General features: G+C 41.4%; 1 protein-coding gene across 1 annotated transcript; it reads left to right on the top strand.

The window, feature by feature from the left end:
* Positions 1 to 5,447: 5,447 nt before the first annotated feature.
* Positions 5,448 to 6,327, top strand: LOC310644806 (IgGFc-binding protein-like; the record flags this gene model as incomplete). Its single annotated transcript, XM_083370114.1, has 2 exons — positions 5,448 to 5,723; positions 6,037 to 6,327. The coding sequence occupies 2 exons, from the start codon at positions 5,448 to 5,450 to the stop codon at positions 6,325 to 6,327; spliced, it is 567 nt and encodes a 188-aa protein (XP_083226240.1).
* Between the last annotated feature and the right edge of the window lie 8,436 nt (positions 6,328 to 14,763).

Genomic DNA, 14,763 nt, shown 5'->3' with positions numbered 1-14,763 from the left:
ATTTTCCCCACAACAAAACCCTGTGAGGTGAGTTGGGCTGAGAGAGAGGGACTAGCCCAAGGTCACCCAGCTGGCTTTCATGCCTAAGGCAGGACTAGAACTCACAGTCTCCCGGTTTCTGTTTTAGTACCCCAACTACTAGAACAAACTGGTTCTTATGCTGTGTTTCCCAAACTAGCTCTTATGCTGTTTTCCGCACAGCATAAGAACCAGTTGGGTCCAGTAGTTGGGGCACTAAACTAGAAACTGGGAGATTGTGAGTTCTAGTCTTGTTAGAAGGAAGGGTTTGTTCTACCCTTGGCAGAAGGAAAGTCTATTGTTTTTCTTCCCCATTCTTTCCAGGCCTTCCCTGCCCACGTAATTCCCACTACGAACCCTGTGGACATGGGTGTCCTGCTACTTGCCAGAGTCTCTCAGCTCCAGAAACCTGTGAAGCTCCCTGTGTAGAAGGATGTTTTTGTGACTCTGGGTTCATTCTGAGTGGAGATAGATGCACTCCCCTTGCTGAATGTGGCTGTTCGCACAAGGGCAGGTACTACAAGAAGGGAGAGGAGTTCTACCCAACCACTTCTTGCCAGGAGAAATGTCATTGTGCAGACAATGGAGAGATTGAATGCTACCCGTTCTCTTGCGGCGCTTATGAGGTGTGCAGGATGGAAAATGGAATCCAAGATTGTCATCCTCTGGGATATGGAACAACCATAGCTACTGGTGACCCTCATCACATTTCCTTTGATGGGCGAAGTTTTGATTTCCATGGGTCTTGCACTTACATCTTAGCCAAAGTATGCAGCAAGGATCCTCGCTTAGTGCAATTCTCAGTCTTGGTGGAGAATGAGAAGTTGGAACGCTGGCATGCATCTACAAAAAAAGTTATCATCTCAGTGCAAGGATATTCCGTTGTTCTTGAAAGGGAAATAAAGTGGAAGGCCTTGGTATGTTCCTAATACATTAGTGAGGGTGAATAATAGATGCTGATGTTGCTCACAATTGTAAATATTTCACATGCAACTAAGCATGTGTGACTAGAAGTAACATCTTTCATCTAAACCAGGGGTCTTCAAACTTGACCCTTTTATGATTTATGAACTTCAACTCCCAGAATTCCTCAGCCAGGCATGTCATAAAAGGGCCAAGTTTGAAGACCCCTGACCTAAACCAACCTTGGTTGCTTTAAGACTTGTGGACGTCAACTGCCAGAATTCCCTGACCACCCACACTGACTAGGGCATGGGTGTCAAACTGCCGGCCTGCAGGCCGCAGTGTCATGGAGAAACCGCGCCCATCCCATTGCCGGCAATGGGAAAAAGTTCCGATACGTCGCGCGACATCACGTGACGTCGCGAGTTTGACATGTCTGGACTAGAAAATTCTGGCAGTTGAAGTCCACAAGTCTTAAAGTAACCAAGGTTGGACACCTCTCATCTAAACTATATCCTATGTCTTTATACAGGTGGATGGAGAGTATTATACATTGCCAATAAGCACCGTTGATGGAAAACTTTGGATCACACAAGAAGGGAACAACATCATTGTCCAGTCTCCTTTTATTCTCAGAGTCTTCTATGATGCTTCTTCACATATCCATGTCTCAGTCCCCAGCACGTATCATGGGCACCTGTGTGGCTTGGGTGGCAACTTCAACAGTGACCAGAGTGATGATTTTATGCTGTCTAATGGAAAAATAACTCAAAGGATGGATGAGTTTGGTGCTTCCTGGAAAGTTCCTGGAAACGGCATCCAGTGCTCTGACGGTTGTGGGGAGAACTGCCCCACCTGCAGTGCTATCCAGACTGCACCCTATGAAATGGAACGTTCTTGTGGAATGATCCAATCCAAGACAGGCCCATTTAAATACTGCCACCCATTGGTTAGCCCCGTTAACTACTTCAGATTTTGCCTCCATGACATGTGTTTGGCCAATGGATCAGGAGATACCTTGTGTCAAAGTCTTCAGGCCTACACGGCTGCATGCCAGCTGGCTGGAGCCAACGTTGGACCTTGGAGAACAGCCTCCTTCTGTTGTAAGTTTGAGATAGCTAACGATCACTTCTTTTTGACTGTTGTCTGTCACTATATTTTCAAGGCAATGTCTTTATGCAAACTCATATTAAAGAGACACCAGGAACACTATATCTTAGGCCTGTGCAAAGCAGGTACTCTGAACATGTTTGAAAACATTGGTAGCTCAAGGTTGGGAGGGTGGATTGGACTATGGGAATCCTCCAAGCTTGGTTTTACACCTGTAGTTGCTTCATTAGTCATCTAAGTAACACTGAAGATGCCACCTACATGGTAATCAAAGGTCTGCAAGTAGAAACTAAGCTCCTTATAACACAATCAGCTTTGGCATGTCACTATAAGTATCAACAGGGGTACAACCTGCCCTGAGCCCCAAGTGAAACATCAGAGACAAAGGCCTTGTCTTCTTTAGAGAAATTATCTGAGATCTACAGATTTACATGTAGTGGTATGTGATGCCAATATTGAAGTTTTCCCAAAGGTGGTTTTATTTTAAAAGGCTTTCTGGACTTTCTGATTTTTCTTTAAGGCATTTTGCTTCTCATTGAAGAAGCTTCTTCAATTCCTTTGAAGTTCTTGGCTGAGAAGCAAAATGTCCTAAAAAAAAATAAAAATCAGAAAGTCCACTTGCCTTTAAAATAAAAACACCTTCGGGACAACCGTGACCTGGAGGAATGAGAACAACGCTGAAGTTTAACTCCCGTCTAAATAAATATGGTGCATTCCATCTTGCTCTTTTCAGCTCTTTCCTGCCCAGCTCACAGTCATTACAAGTTGTGTACCCGATCCTGCGACTTCACATGTGCTGCCTTATCTGCTCCAACCCACTGCACAGGAGAATGTTTTGAAGGCTGCCAATGTGACAGTGGCTACGCATTTGATGGGGAGGAATGTGTGTCTGTGGATAGGTGTGGATGTGTTTATGAAGGGCGCTACATCAAGGTAGGTGTGGTTCATGAAATAAGTTCTTCATGACTCAACTAGGAAGCTTCGTTTTTGACAGAGCCTGGGAAAAATTGCTCTGAATTTATTTGTCACTGCAATGGTTCAGAAATTGTAAATGTGTTTACAATACACACTGTCAATATTTGTACCATTACAATTACAGGTAGTCCTCGCTTAGTGACCATTCAAAGTCACAATGGTCTTCCCCAGAGGTACTTATGACCCATTTTTGAAGTTCCAATGGCCACCCCTCCTATGGTCACACAATTACATTTTGGGGTGCTTGGCCAACTGGCTTGCATTTATGGCCGTTTGCAACATCCCACACAATTTTAGATTTTTTTTTTATTTTTTGCCAGTTTTCAGCATTTACTTCCGGTTTCTGGCAAAAAAATGTCCATTGGAGGAAAATGGACTCATTCACTTAATGACTGTGGTGTTTGGTTAGTGACCACCACAAAAAAAGGGATAAAATCAGGTATGGTCACATGGTTACCTCCTTAACAACTTCCATGACTTTTGATTGTAATTACAGGCTCAATTACAGTCATAAATCAAAGATCACCTGCATTAGTTTTTGGTATATGTCAGGGGTGGTCAACCACAATCCTTTTGCCACCAGTGGACTATAACTCCCAGAATCCCTGAGGCAGCTTGACTGGCTCAGGAATTCTGGGAGTTGAAGTCCACAGTTCATAAGGGGCCTTACCCTGGTATATGTGAAGCTTAATGCCAGGCCGTGTTGAAACAAGGATTATGCAACACATTCCTTTGCTGCTGCTGTTCATCTTCTTAGGGTTTTTCTGGCTTGGTTCCAGCATCTACCTGTTTGTCTCACACTTGCCTAGTTCACACAGTGAGGCTCTCAATGCCTGATGCAATGAAGGGTCTTTGTTTCCCAGCCAGCTTGCCATCTAGGCTGATATTGCCATACACGATTAGTCTTTTGATTAAATTGGGGTTTTACATGCCCTGATATACTGTATTCATTGAAAAATAATCCTGATGCTAAAAATGCTCAGCTTCTTTTACGCTTGTTCACAACCATTTCCTCTCTAATTTATATTTAGATGAGGGCTTTCCCCCCCCCCCTTCTTCTTACATCCAAGTCAAGGATTATAGGTTAAAATCAGTACCTAACCAATCTGAATTGACCACTTTAAGACCATTTGAGAGTGCTACAATGGACGTGTTCTGGAGTTTTTCCACCTCCAATACGATTTCTTCTAGAGATAGGGCAATATTGCTAAATCTAATATTTTCCAAGTTACTCAGAGAGTCTTCTCTTGCCCCACTCAAAAAAAAACCCCACAGCTTGTATGGGTTTTAGATTCCTTACATTTGACAGTGAGGACAAATTAACCAGTGGAACAGAAGTTGCCTTCAGAAGTTGTGGGTGCTTCATCACTGGAGGTTTTTAAGAAGAGGCTAGACAGTCACTTGTCTGAGATGGTGTAAGCCCTCCTGCTTGAGCAGAGCACTGGACTAGAAGACCTCCAAGGTTCTATTCCATCCCATTCCATCCCATCCCATCCTATCCTATCCTATCCTACCCTACCCTATCCTATCCTATTTTGTTTCTATTCTATTCTATTCTATTCTATTCTATTCTATTCTATTCTATTCTATTCTATTCTATTCTATTCTATTCTATTCTATTCTATTCTATTCTATTCTATTCTATTCTATTCTATTCTAGTCCAGTCCAGTCCAGTCCACCCTACCCTACCCTACCCTACTCTATTAACTTAATAACTGTAGTGATTCACTTAACAACTGTGGCAAGAAAGGTCATAAAATGGGGCAAAGCTCATTTGCTTAGCAACAGAAATTTTGGGCTCAATTTTGGTTGTAAATCATGGACTACCTGCATTTGATTCAGTTTGACTTAATACAATGCAAATGTTTATTCTGCAGGCATTGCTCCCCTGTTAAAAACTGCTAGTGGACATAAATTTTTTCAGCTTGTGCCCCTGTGTTTAAGTGGAGTAACTAGTGTTTGAATTAATCCCACAGTTTGTGTTCCATGGGTTCACCTGATGAAAGCAGGAACCTCAGTTCAAAGTGACGTTCTTACTCTATTTCCTGGCTTGATCTGATGAATCCAAGTACCCGATGCATATCCAGTTTGGCATCCATTCTGTGCAAAAAAAAATGGCCTTGCCCAGAACGTATAAGCATTTGGAGTTAAATTGCTACCATTAGCCCCATTTTGTAAGGAAGTGCTCGTGTGTTTCTTTTTAATATTCCCATTTGTTTGGTTTTGTTTATTCTGTTCCATGCATGATTTCCTTGGTAGCTATAAGGTGATTTTTCACTGGAGTTTTGTTTGTCTCTCTTTGTGTTTGTGTGTATGTGTGGAATTGTCTCTCCAGGCAGGAGAGACTATCTTCTCCAATGACTGCTCTGAGAAAAGCACTTGCCACCCATCTAACCAGCTCATCCGTGTCAAGAACAGCTGTGGTCTGGGAGAGACTTGTATGCTCACAGCCAAGGGGTATGGCTGCATAAGACAGGAAGGCCATTGCACTCTCAGCCCCGAAACATGGTTCAGCTCCTTTGATGGAGTCCAAGGGAAGCTTATCACCAGTGGTGTTTACAAGCTGGCATCCTATTGTGATGAGGACTCACCCTCCTGGTTTAAACTGGTGGTGGACATCAATGATTGCAACAATGGCATGGTGCCGGCTGCTACCGCCATCTACCTCTTCTTCCGGGAAGCGTTTATCACAGTGACTAACTTCAAGGAGACTTGGGTAAGCTGTTGCCCACAATGGGTCATGTGATCGCCCATTTGCATCTTTCCCAGCCAGCTTTCAATGAGCAAACTCAACGGGGGAAGCTAGATTTGCTTAATGGCTTCATGATTTGCTTAAAAAGCTTTGCAAAAAAGGTGGTAAAATTGGGTGCCACTCATTTAATGACCGCCTTGCTTAGCAACTAAATTCTGGTCCCAACTGTTGCCATAAGCAGAGGACTGCCTGTACTTAAGTCCATTATAAACCCACAACAACAGAGTCTTGATCCCAAGAATCCTCACATTCCATGTCTCTATTGCTTTTCTTTTAGGTCAATGGACTATTGGTCCAGCTCCCCCATAACATCTCTTCAGCCATCTCTATCACTGAAGCTCAGGACAGCATCGCCATCCGTCAAAACTCCCAGCTCCAAGTTCTCTACAGTCCCAGTGGCAATGTAACCGTGAAGGTCACCAGCAACATGGCAGGGAAGTTATGTGCCCCTTGTGGGAACTTTAACAACGAAGCTTCGGATGACTTAAAGCTACCTAATGATCAGATGGCGGATAACATTGCTGAGGTTGTTGAAGCTTGGAAGGCCAGGGATTTCTTAGGATGGTAAGTAATCCCATCTGCAGCTTGTGACCCTTTAAAAATGAAGCAGTTTTATCCAGGCTTTGTTGAAGAAACTAGGGGTAAGTCCTCAACATATGACCGTAACTGAGCCCACCAATACAGTCATAAGTTGTGCCAGTTGCTAACTGGGTCACCATAAGACTGTGCCTGACATTGCAGTCATTTAGCAGTGATTGTAAAGCAAACCCCGCGGTCATTGGGCAACTCTATTGTCCGCAGTGGACGATTTTTGCTAGAAATTGGACGAAAATGTTAAATTGCAGTCATGTGACTGTGGGACACTGCTAATGGCCATAAATATAGGCCAGTTGCTGAGTGCCAAAACATGATCATGTGACTGCAGTGGGATGCACTCAGCTTTCAGAATTTCAAATCCAGGTTATAAGTAGTCCTGGGAAGCTCCGTCGTAACTTTGAACAGTCCCTAAGCAACTGGTCATAAATCAAGAACTACTTCTGGTTTAGTGAACCCCCTGTTGCCCAATGCCTGCAATGACTAAACAGCGGTGAAGAATTTCTATTCCCATACTTAGTCTTCCAAAATAGAAAAAATGTAATGCATAGGCTCAGATTGAACCTTCATAGTGAACTGGTGAAAAGAGGCCTCCAAGAATATGAAACTAGCTCTAGATAGCAATAGCAATAGCACTTAGATTTATATACCACTTCGTAGTGCTTTAAAGCACTCTCTAAGTGGCACACAGAGTCAGCATATTGCCCCCCAACAATCTGTACCCTCCTTTTACTCAACTCAGAAAGATGGAAGGCTGAGTAAACCTTGAACTAGTGTGAATCGAACTCATGAGTATGGGCAGAATTAGCCTGCAATCCTGCATTCTAACCAGTGCACCACCATGGCTCTATAACTTGGTCTTCTGCTTCCTTCCACAGTTAGTAATTCCTAAGAGAACTGATGCTGTTTTGAATGGTAAGTGATTCTCCAGAATACAGTTGCTCCATCACGGACATAATCTGAATTACAGAGATATAGTATCTAAATCATCAGACTTTGGGCTGGATTTTTCCTCCTTAAGTCTTCTTCAAACAAAAGACGGTGCAGTGGGTAGCAGGAAATACCCAGGAGAATACATTTGGTGTTTGATATATTAATGTACAATCAATTATTAAGTCTAGTAGACAAGAATGGAATCCCCATATGAAACAGTAGCATATAATAAGCAGATTGCTATCATCTTAATGGCCTGTAGACTTCCCATAAGCATCTGTCTGTCTATTGTAAGAACTACAAGAAGCTTTTATCATAAGCTTTATCTTTAACAGGTCAAATTGCTTTGTGAATGTCAGTGGGAACTTCACATCTGATACCCCACTGGCATCTTCGGAACCCAAAATGTGCAAAGCTATTTTTTTTAGCAAGCAAGCATTATAAATTAATACACACGCTATAAATCCTTTGATATTGCTCATATATTTATGCAAACCCATTTTCTTAAGTACTTTTGGATGTATTTGTGTGAAATATCTCCATATGCAATATTTAAAGGAGAAGAGGGGAGTACGTTGTATTCGGGATGGAAATACCACCAATGGTTCAGAATGAACAACTGTGTTACTATTTGCCCCGTTCCATATCCATTGCTGAGGAATATGCAGTCATCCATAATGTGATTTCATTGGATACTAGCTTAATTTTTCTAAACATGATGGGAGAAAACTCAAGCAAATGCAACATTCCCCAGAATCCTCTTCTTTCTTGTATTGGAGAGGTTGCGTTCACATAAAATCCTTAGCCTGGTGCTTGGTACAAACCTAATCATTTTTCATCAGCACAACATTCTCAGTTAGATCAGACTGAGTGGGAACCGGCCTTTGTAACCTTTAATTCTCTTTCTTTCCCATAGATGGTTTCCTGTTCAAAGGACAGACCAGCTGTGATCCCTCTTCAGATGTCACTTATTAGGAAGGATCCTCAAGGGAGCATAACAGAACTACATTTACTTCCTCCCCACTTTTCAGAGAGCATTTACGACCCTATTCCAACTCCACTTGTTGATCCATGATATTGTGGCCAAAGTCTATTGCTACCAACTTTACTACTATGTGGTTTTGTGCAGAGAACATTATGGATGGACATAGGAATATTTATAACAAGAGAAGGCTAGGTGTCCTTTTAACCATTTAATGGCATTTCCACAGTGGGGTGAATAAGAATCAGACCCAATACCCCAATTCATAAATATTGTCTCTCCTCTCTGTCTCTGTCTCTGTGTGTCTCTCTGTCTCTCTGTGTGTGTCTCTGTTTCTCTCTCTCTCTCTCTCTCTCTCTCTGTGTGTGTGTGTCTGTTTCTGTTTCTCTCTCTCTGTTTCTCTCTCTCTCTCTCTCTCTCTGTTTCTCTCTCTCTCTCTCTCTCTCTCTCTCTCTCTCTCTCTCTGTGTGTGTGTGTGTGTCTGTTTCTGTTTCTCTCTCTCTGTTTCTCTCTCTCTCTCTCTCTCTCTCTGTTTCTCTCTCTCTCTCTCTCTCTCTCTCTCTCTCTCACACACACACACACACACACACACACATATTTCTTGGAAAGCATGAATGCCATCAGCTCAATCTTGCCAAAATTCTCCCTTCTCACTATGTAGAAGGAATGCCTTTTAAATGTGTTTTCTGCATCAGGTATGCACTTACACACAGTGGGAAGTGTCAAATAGTACATCCAATGTTTATGGGATGCTCATCTCTGGATTAGGGCACTTTCCACCTCCCAATCCATCATAAAGCAGTTTAAACGCAACAGGAACAGAGACAGTCTGTAAGGAACACCAAAAGTGACCAGAGTCCAAACTTCGGCAGACCAATAACGGAATGTAAAGAACAACTTCCACTGAGTATCCTGCCTCCTCTGGACTATCAAAAATGGTGGAGTAACAAAAATCCCTATGCACCCCATGCCATACAAATGGGAAATAAAGTGAATTACTAGTGTGCTTGATCCGTTGATCATGGTTTGCAAAAAAATCTGAGCCGTTACTATGAGGAAAAGCTTTCAGTTCCAAACCACCATTCCTATGTAACATTTAAAAGTCATGAATTGTGAAGATGAAATTATAGTATGTTAGCAGCCAGATTTCTTCCCAAAAGTTGTCGCAATGGTTTATGTGGGAGTGAACAGAGGAAGAGAAAAATCAAAACAATGCACATGTACAAGCTTCAGGAACAAAAAGGTTCCAAAACTGAACCACTTACACAGCTTAAATTTCATTTCATCAGTTGTTTCTCAAACAGCAATTCTTTTTTTTTAATGACTCCTTTGCTATTCATTGCTGAGCTGTGTGGCATCAAAATTCTGGTACAAAGGAAATACTTTGTTTCAATTTTTAGACTTTATAAAGTAGAAAGCATGATTTATCTCTTTATCATGCCTTAATTAAAAAAAATCATAATCGGCAGCCTTAAACGATTTCAGCCCCAGGATTCTGTACTGTGGACAGAATGACTTCTCCAGAAACAATTCTGCAGATAAAGATATATATATATATTTTATTGACATATTTTTGTGTTTTTACAGTGCCTTCTTGAGGTATTGCAGATAAACCATCTTTAAGGGCACAGCAGCAGTGAGCCACACTCACTTCTGGAGGTTGATGGTCTGGATCGAACTTTTGAATTACTGCTTGCTAGAAGAGGGAAAGAAAAATAAGTTGGATTACTATAGACACCATAGCTCCATAGCTCCATGGCTGCTTTCTTGCTAAAAGTGATGCTCCAGAGGGTTAATACTGGTAAGAACCCAGCTAAAGCATCTAAGCAGCCAAAGCAGCTTACAAACCCCAAAACCAACCTGAATAAGAACATCTCGGGGTACGTGGTGTTTACAATCAGAAATTCTTAAAACAAGACAAAAGCTACTGGGAATCCACTTTCTTTGGGACAATGGTGCTGGGGCCACCTTGACCTCAATTAGCACTCTACATCCTGAATTTTGAAAGGAAAGCACCCACATATTTTTTTTTCTGTACATCTAAGAGCAACATTACAGGAAAAAAAATTAGAAAACCAGATCAAGAATACTGGAGCAGTGTTTAATGGAGCTTTTGGAAAATATGGAGATTGCTAGACTTAGACTCATTGAGTATTATATTGAACCATATTGATTTGACCATGGATGGCTGCTTCAATGCCATGAAAAGAAAGGAATTCCATGCCTCCTATATGCAGATTGACATGTTGAATTTAAGGCAGTTTCAAGCTTATTTAAACATCGTTTGCTCTGGGGCCAGAAACTTACACTTTAATGCATTTGAATCTGTGGTATCTCATTTCCTATACCATATTACATATGCTCCTGGGTTATTGGAGATCTCATTACAATTAGATGCATTGCTTTACATTTTTAGCATTGTCATAGGCTCTTTGTGGATTGCTGGGCTGACAGACTGCCTTCTGGCTATTTCTAATTGAAAAGATTGGTCTACTGCTACAAGCACAAGTAAATTGGATAGGAAAACTGTCTCCATTTCAGCTAAGTTTCAAAAGCCTTTGCCAATAAATCTCTACCTTCTTTCATTTCTGCCTCCATCTCTATCAATCATCTCTATCCCTATCTCTCTCTCTCTCCATCACTATATCATCTCTATCCCTCTCTATTTCCATCACTATCTCTATATCACCTCTCTCTCTATCTCCATTGCTATCTCTATCAACTCTATTTATATCAATTCTCTATCATCTCTACCATCTCTATCTCTCTACAATCTCTATCTCTCTATCTCTATCATCTCTATCTCTGTCTCTGTCTCTATCTATCTATCTATCTATCTATCTATCTATCTATCTATCTATCATCTATCTATCTATCTATCTATCTATCTATCTATCATCTATCTATCTATCTATCTATCTATCTATCTATCTATCTATCATCTATCTATCATCTATCTATCTATCTATCTATCTATCTATCTATCTATCTATCTATCTATCTATCTATCTCCATCTCCATCTCTATCTCAATTATCTCCTAGCCTTTTGTAGGAAGAATCTGACAGCTACTAGATGGGGAGAGCTGGGGGGGGGAAGGAAGTGATTGGCCCAAAGAGAGGCAAATCATTCCCTCTATTCATATTTGGCTTTGCCCACTCTGACCTCTGTCTTTGGCTCCATCCACTCATTCTTAGCAGATTGTCCCAATGGGAACACAATTCTAGACAAGAAAAAAAAACACTCCAGCTGTGCACCCCTAAATCAGAGAATGAATGACTAAAGCATTACCAGTAACTTACCAGTTGACGAAATCTCTGGCCTTCCATGCATCAATCACCTCAGAAATGTCCCCTACAACTTGACCATTGGGTAGCATAAGCTCATCTGAGATGTCACCATTGAAGTTTCTGCAGGATCCACATAGCTTGCCTGCCAAGCTGTCTTTGACCTTCACGGCCACTTCTCCTTTGAGGTCAAAGAGGACCTGAAGAGCTTTCCCATGTCTAATTGTCACAACATTTTCAGAGATGCTTACAGACACAGTTTTAAAAAGGGAAGCTGGGAGTTCCACCTGCTGCCCATTCACCTGAACAGAAAGTGATCATGGAATGTGTTACATTTATTGAAATGCTGCATCTTCAAATGAGGATTTAAAAACTTGGGGGGGGAATGGTCTAATCAAAGGTGGGTTGTGGCAGGGTTAGCCAGAATTGCCCCCAGGTTTGTTTTAGAGGTAAGGGGTAAGAGTGAACAAAAAGGAGTGGAAAGGAAGACATTAATTGTATGAAATTAAAAATGGCTTCCCTGTAAGAATTTCTGTTTGAAAATACAGGAGATTTAGTTCATTTTCTTTGTTAACAACCTTTAATCAACACACTGAATTCACAGTTGCACTTTACAACATTTCTGTTATCCACCATTTAGTGGATAACCCCATGAATTCCTTTTCTGACTCCTTCAGAACCCCTCTGATTATGAATGCTGTTTCGTGACAGGAAATAACACAAGAATGATGTGTGAGTCCTAAAATAGATAGTCACTAAACGGGTAGTTGTAAGTCAAGCACTACCTGTAGCAGGCTAGGATGTAGACATAGGGATGAAATCCAATTTCACTTAGGCAGTGTGTCTTAACCTTGGCAGCTTTAAGATATGTGGACTTCAACTGCCAGAATTCCCCAGCCAGCCATCTTAAAGCTGCCAAGGTTGAGAAACACTGAGGTAATCTGTTTAACTCTTCCACAAGTTGCCTTTGGTTCCAGCACCACAAACCATCAACACAGACTTTCTTACCCAAGCTTCCTTGTCTTGGTTGATAGCAAGAACAGCCTCTCGGAAGAAGATGTAGACTGCAGAAACTGAGCTCATTTTACCATTGCAGCTCCTGAAATCCACCACTAGCCGAAACCACATCTGGGCTGCTTCATCACAGAGAGAGGCCATCACATAGGCACCGTCATAAAGTATTGTCCCAGAGGCACCATCAAAGGTGGTCAGTTCTGCTTCTAAGGTGAGGTGACATTCCGCTTCCTGCTTGAAGCAACCATGTCGGCCATTTTGAAGTGCGCAAACCTCCCCTTTGGGGCAGCTGGTTTTGTTGCAGACAAGCTGGCCTGGTGCATGGCAGGTGCATTTTTCCAAACAATCGCTGGAGTGAATGCTTTCTTCAGCCTAAGGCAGAATATGGCCAAACAAAAATAATTCATAACTATCAATGCCCTGGAAATGATTCTTTTAAAACCTCTGTCAGATGAACATGGATATTTCACCTCACATCAAAAAAGCTGACATTTTACTCTTACACCCTTAACAAGACGGCCTGTTCATCTAAACCAGGGCTGTCCAATCTTGGCAACTTTAAGACTTGTGGACTTCAACTCCCAGAATTCCCCAGCCAGCCTAACAACAACATAGCTGGCTGGGGGATTCTGGAAGTTGAAGTCCACAAGTCTTAAAGTTGCCAAAGTTGGATATGATGCCTTTTTTTGGCAAATCAAGAAATAAATCAAGTGATGCTCCTCTGTATCCTTCCCCCATTACACCAACTCTGCACACACCAGTTGGGGAAAGAAACCCCTCTAATTGGCCCATCCCAAAGCACAGGGAAAGGAAAGATGAGGCTGCTACAGATTTTCAAACTGTGGGACAAGTAGTTTGCAAGCAGGAAATGCTTATTTTGCAGCATCTCAGTTCAACGTTTTTATCACACCCATAGAGTGTGTGCTGGAGCAGAAGAGCGTCTTGTGCCTCTTCTCTTAGCACCATTATTGCTCTGCACATTCATGAGACAGCTAAGAACAGTTTCGGTACTAACCTTCATATAGCGTCCATTATGTACACAGCCACATTTGTCCATGGGTATGCACTTCCCCCCATCAGAAACGTAGCCATCATTGCACTGGCAGCCTTCTAAGCATTTCTCAGTACATTGGATGGGAGAAGATAGTCCAGCACAAGTAAAATCACAGGATCTGGTACACAGCTCGTAGTGGCTGTTGTTTGGGCAAGTTAAGGCTGAGGAAAGAAGGAAAGCAGAATTAGAGAAGAAATTAGTGTCTATGATTTTCATGCTTTGAGGAAGGAAGTGGCTTAATTGCATGTGTAATAGGGGCTGAATATCTACATTACAATTATCTAATGTGGGCAAATTGACTAACTTAATGAGATCCTAAGCCTAATTTCAAAACTCTCTGTAGGAGATCCGATTCTATCTTTAGTGAGAATGCCTTCTCCTTTTTCTGTAATCAGCTGCTTAGAACAAAGAAGAGGGTAATGATGATGATGATGATGATGATAGTATCTGTAATACTATCAATTCAAACACCCACATCTGCCTATCCCAGGTTCTTGGTAAGGACTTGATAGGTAGACAAAAATTTCAAATCCAGTCTGAATATCTGGCTGACTGCAAATAATTAATAATAATAATAATAATAATAATAATAATAATAATAATAATAATAATAATAATAATAATAGATAACTCCAGCAAAGCTACAAAAATGCACTATTTGGAACATCTTAAATTTTAAGGAGATACCTGGTGGATACCTAGGATGCTGGCAGCAACCCATGTCAACCATCAGCGCCATCAATTTGAATGTTCAGTTGACTAAGTTTATGTTTAATAATAATAATAATCCCATTTTGGAATGTCCTGGAAGGAGATAGTGACTGTTGTCCATATAGACATGAGAAATTGAGCCTGAGTCTATATCTCACTAAAGCTTTGCTACATCTTCATCTACCATGAGATCCCAGTAGATTATCACTGAGAAAAGATGATCCTCAGAAGAAAAAGATTTAGCACTCCTGTGTTAAAGGAACAGATAATAAAGGAGCTCTTTGGCATATTAAAATAGTGGTTAGCTAAGCTATCTTTATGCGATCAGAGAAAGGTGAAAAGCAAAATAAATTGGACTGCCATTGGCTAATAATGGTCCTATCAAAGATAAGATAAAGCAGGCAGAGAAGACAAGGTAAGTCACAAATAA

Source organism: Vipera ursinii (genome assembly GCF_947247035.1).
Source record: "Vipera ursinii genome assembly, chromosome: 9".
Lineage (NCBI taxonomy): Eukaryota > Metazoa > Chordata > Lepidosauria > Squamata > Viperidae > Vipera > Vipera ursinii.
The sequence above is the reverse complement of the archived record's forward strand: the minus strand, read 5'-3'. Positions and strand labels throughout refer to the sequence as shown.